This window comes from Brassica napus, chromosome C3 (genome assembly GCF_020379485.1).
Source record: "Brassica napus cultivar Da-Ae chromosome C3, Da-Ae, whole genome shotgun sequence".
NCBI lineage: Eukaryota > Viridiplantae > Streptophyta > Magnoliopsida > Brassicales > Brassicaceae > Brassica > Brassica napus.
Genome location: NC_063446.1, coordinates 32,804,425 through 32,809,102, shown reverse-complemented (window position 1 = coordinate 32,809,102; position 4,678 = coordinate 32,804,425). Strand labels below are relative to the sequence as shown.

Genomic DNA, 4,678 nt, shown 5'->3' with positions numbered 1-4,678 from the left:
TTAACAAAATCAACAATAAATTATGGATTTATTTTTTTTTGAAATTATTAATGGATTTTATTGGATCTTTAAATTGTATTTAGGATAATGTGGTATTGAGATATAAATGCTCTAGAACTCTATCGGTTTCTCAATGAAAATTTTTAAATTTAGGCTAAAATCAAAAATAACAAATAGAGTTATGGGTCCGGTCCGCCGTCTATAATCTATTATATTCTATTTTTTTCTCCTCCCTGCGTTCTGCCTTGATTGTAGAGTTAGAATCACCGTTTTCGTTTTCTAGAGAATTTCTACCACTTCAATTTGTTGGAATTTCTCCCACTGAATTCCAACTCGAGGGAAAACAGGCATCCATCTTTATATGTGTTAAAAAATATATATATTTATATTTGAAAATCATTTAACAATGAATTTCTCCAATTTCTAGTCTAGTGATTTGTCAATGTCTACGACTCCTTATATATATATGAATAATGATTGCAATTGTTGATAACCAAACATTGTAATGTTTAGCTAAGGGTTATAATGGTTAACATCAAAAGTTACAATGATTTAACCAATGAAAATTTTGGGATGAAAATATATATTTAGACATTTTGGCAACTTTTAATCTCATGCAATCCTAAGGATCAAAAACAAATTGTTAGGAGGAAAAAACACTTCTTTAGACATTTTGACAAGTTTTTTTAAACCAATGTAATCCTTAAAATGAAAAGACACAATGTTAAAATGTTTTTTTTTTGAAAAAGCACAATGTTAAAATGTTAAGAACATAGTTAAAATCAATGTAATTTTTAAGATGAAAAACACATTGTTAAGATGAAAAGTTACACCTTTGATATTTATGTGGATACATCTAGACATTTTGATAACTTCTTTTAACAAATGAAATTTTTAAGATGAAAAGACACATCCTTATACAGTTTAAATACTTCTTTTAAACCAATATAAATCCTATAGTGAAAAGACACAATGTTTAGATGAAAATATACATAGCCATATATTTGACAACAATTTTTAAATCAATGCAATTTTAAGATGAAAAGACACATTATTAGGATGAAAAGTTACAACCTTTGACATTTAGTTGAATACATCTTTAGACATTTTGATAACTTCTTTTTAACAAATGCAATCTTTAGGATGAAGAGACACATCCTCATACATTTTCTTGTAAACCCATGCAATGCGTAGGATGAAAAGACATATCTTTAGACATTTTGATAAACTTTTTAAAACTAATGCAATTTTGAGGATTAAAAGATAAATTGTTAAAATGAAAAGGTACAACTTATACATTTTGACAACTTATTTTAAACCAGTGCAATTATTAAGATGAAAATACATAATGTTAAAATGAAAGTTACATTTAGACATTTTTAATATCAGTTTTTAAACTATGAAATTTTAGGTTGAAAAAATATATTGTTAAGATCAAAAGATACATACTTATACATTTCAAGCTGTCAAAAAAAAAAAAAAAAAAAAATATACATTTCAAAACTTATTTAAAACTGATGCAACGCTTAAGATGAAATGACACAACACAATGTTAGAATTAAAAGTTACATTTTAGAAATTTAAATAACTTTTTTAATCCAATACAATTTTTATGATGAAAAACATTTCTTTATATCAATATAACAGATTTATCAGAAAAAATAAAAAGATACATATTTTTATTTTGATAACTCTTTTAAACCATATATCTCCTAAAATTAACATACACATATATTATTTAACAAATACTACTCAATTTTAGTAAGAAATTTTTGGAATATTTTAACTATGTTTTAAAACTAATTAAAAAAACACAAATTTTAAAACAATAGATTTTAGAGGTGATGTTGAAAAGACACAAATATAATTTGATAATTTATTTTCAACAAATGCAATTTTTAGGATGAAACAATACAACCTTTGACATTAATTGAGATTGCTATTATACATAGATAGAAAATTTGGTTTCAAAACCTACTAACTTAGTATTGAAAAATAGACTTGATTTAAATTAAAAAAATTGGCAAGAACCAATAAAAAAATCTGAATTAGTTAACATATATCGGTTAAATTTGTTTTCTATTTGTAATGGTCTGTTTTACAATATTGAACTGCCAAGTCCCTACGTTGGTTTCACCATTCCAGCAATAAATATATGATTATGGTGTTAAAACGTCAAATATGTTAGTTAATATGTGGTCATATTAATTATACAGTTCGTGTAATTATAAGTGCTATAATATTATTTAGATATACGATGGTTTACACTTGGTGTACAATCATTTTTCCATTTATATATTCCCTTGCATTTTTGTATTCACAAAGTACATGCCAATCACTAAAAACCGTAACCGCATATTGCAAGTAGTTAAAAGATTTGGCAGATTCCGTCTCTAATTCAATAATGTTGTTAAACTACGTCACAACTTTTATAGTAATTAATTAACTACGAATTTAATTGGTTAAGCCGGAATCAAAAGTCAACCCTAAGCATCCTCTTCATTCTTTTAATAGATACAAGAGACAACAATTTTTCTTATTCGAATCTTGCTTTCCTTCTAAGGTCTCTCAACATGTCTGGAGCTATAACATGCTCCGCAGCCGAACTCTCCGCTCTGCTCGGCCCCAACGCCACGGCCGCGGCTAACTACATCTGCGGCCAACTAGGCACCGTCAACAACAAGTTCACCGATGCAGCCTACGCTATAGACAACACCTACCTCCTTTTCTCAGCTTATCTCGTCTTCGCCATGCAGCTCGGCTTCGCTATGCTATGTGCTGGCTCCGTTAGAGCCAAGAATACAATGAACATCATGCTCACCAATGTCCTTGACGCTGCAGCCGGAGGAATCTCTTACTATCTCTTTGGTTACGCCTTTGCTTTTGGCGAGTCCTCCGGTGGATTCATTGGAATACACAACTTTGGTCTTAAAAACTACCCCACTTCTACCTCGGACTACTCCTTCTTCCTATACCAATGGGCGTTTGCAATCGCAGCCGCTGGGATTACAAGCGGATCAATAGCTGAGAGGACCCAGTTTGTGGCGTACTTGATATACTCTTCTTTTTTAACTGGTTTCGTTTACCCGGTCGTGGCGCACTGGTTCTGGTCCCCGGACGGATGGGCTAGTCCCTTCCTTTCAGAAAACCGCTTGTTTGGTACCGGAGCAATTGACTTTGCTGGCTCCGGTGTTGTTCACATGGTTGGTGGTATTGCTGGATTATGGGGTGCCCTTATTGAAGGTCCTAGAATCGGCCGGTTCGAGGAAGGGGGCCGCGCTATTGCTCTGCGCGGCCACTCTGCCTCGCTTGTCGTCTTAGGAACCTTCTTACTGTGGTTCGGTTGGTATGGTTTCAACCCCGGTTCCTTCACCAAGATCCTCATTCCGTACGAGTCTGGTTCCAACTACGGCCAGTGGAGTGGAATTGGCCGGACAGCAGTTACAACCACTCTCTCCGGATGTACTGCGGCTCTAACAACGCTCTTCGGCAAACGCTTCTTATCAGGTCACTGGATGGTATCTGACGTTTGCAACGGGTTACTTGGCGGGTTTGCGGCCATAACCGCAGGCTGCTCTGTGGTAGAGCCATGGGCAGCGATTGTCTGCGGATTCATTGCTTCCATCGTCCTTATCGGATGCAACAAGCTCGCAGAGCTCTTAAAATATGATGATCCGCTTGAGGCTGCACAGCTACACGGAGGGTGCGGTGCGTGGGGGTTGATATTTGTAGGACTTTTTGCAAATGAGAGATATGTAAACGAGGTATATGGAGCCAGCCCGGGAAGGCATTACGGACTGTTTATGGGCGGAGGAGGGAAGCTATTGGGAGCGCAGCTGGTTCAGATAGTTGTGATTGTGGGGTGGGTTAGTGCCACAATGGGAACACTCTTCTTCATCCTCAAAAGGCTCAACTTGCTAAGGATCTCGGCGAATGATGAGATGAGAGGAATGGATATAGCACGTCACGGTGGTTTTGCCTATATATACCATGATAATGATGATGAGTCCATTCAGTTTCCGGGAATGAGCCCTGGATCTCCTTTACCTCGCCGTTCTGATCCTCCAGCTCTTTGACTTTCATGTTTTTTGTAATTTTATTCCCGTTAAGATATTTGGGGGTTTGCATTTGAAATACAAATTGCTTTGTTTGTATCTATTTTGTTTCGAGTGATCTATTATCTATGTATGTGTTTATATGTTTCTTCTTTCGGTTCCATTTTCCGATTTCTATTATTATTTGACTCGTTCAATGCTTTTCTCTTTCTTGAAACTAATTCTGGATGGATAAACACGACCATTGCTACAACAGAAAGAAGTTTGAGTCAAAAAATTTAACTACCCATTTTACCAAAAAAAGTAAAAGATAAACTACCCACGTACGTTGAATACTCTCTCCTCTGCAAGTATACTAATTTATTTTCATGTTTTTCTTCTAACATTTACGGCATGATTAACCCGGGTTCTTAATTTGGGGTTCTTAACTCATGATTTGATATTCTTTTTGTTTTTTTGTTTTTACACTTTGCGGGTAAGAATCGGCTCTTATTGAAAGTTCAGAGACTACCAGAAACATGAACTAAAATACGAGATACCAAGAACGCTTTCTTGTATATTAGAAATCTGTTAAACAATCTCCCTAGATCTGTTTAATCCGAATTACTCTCAGTCACACACGA

General features: G+C 34.6%; 1 protein-coding gene across 1 annotated transcript; it reads left to right on the top strand.

The window, feature by feature from the left end:
- Positions 1 to 1,550: 1,550 nt before the first annotated feature.
- LOC125584570 (putative ammonium transporter 1 member 5) lies at positions 1,551 to 4,255 on the top strand. The gene has a single exon (XM_048753261.1). It carries the CDS (start codon positions 2,574 to 2,576, stop codon positions 4,074 to 4,076), a length of 1,503 nt encoding a protein of 500 aa, XP_048609218.1. The 5' UTR covers positions 1,551 to 2,573; the 3' UTR covers positions 4,077 to 4,255.
- The last annotated feature ends 423 nt before the right edge of the window (positions 4,256 to 4,678 follow it).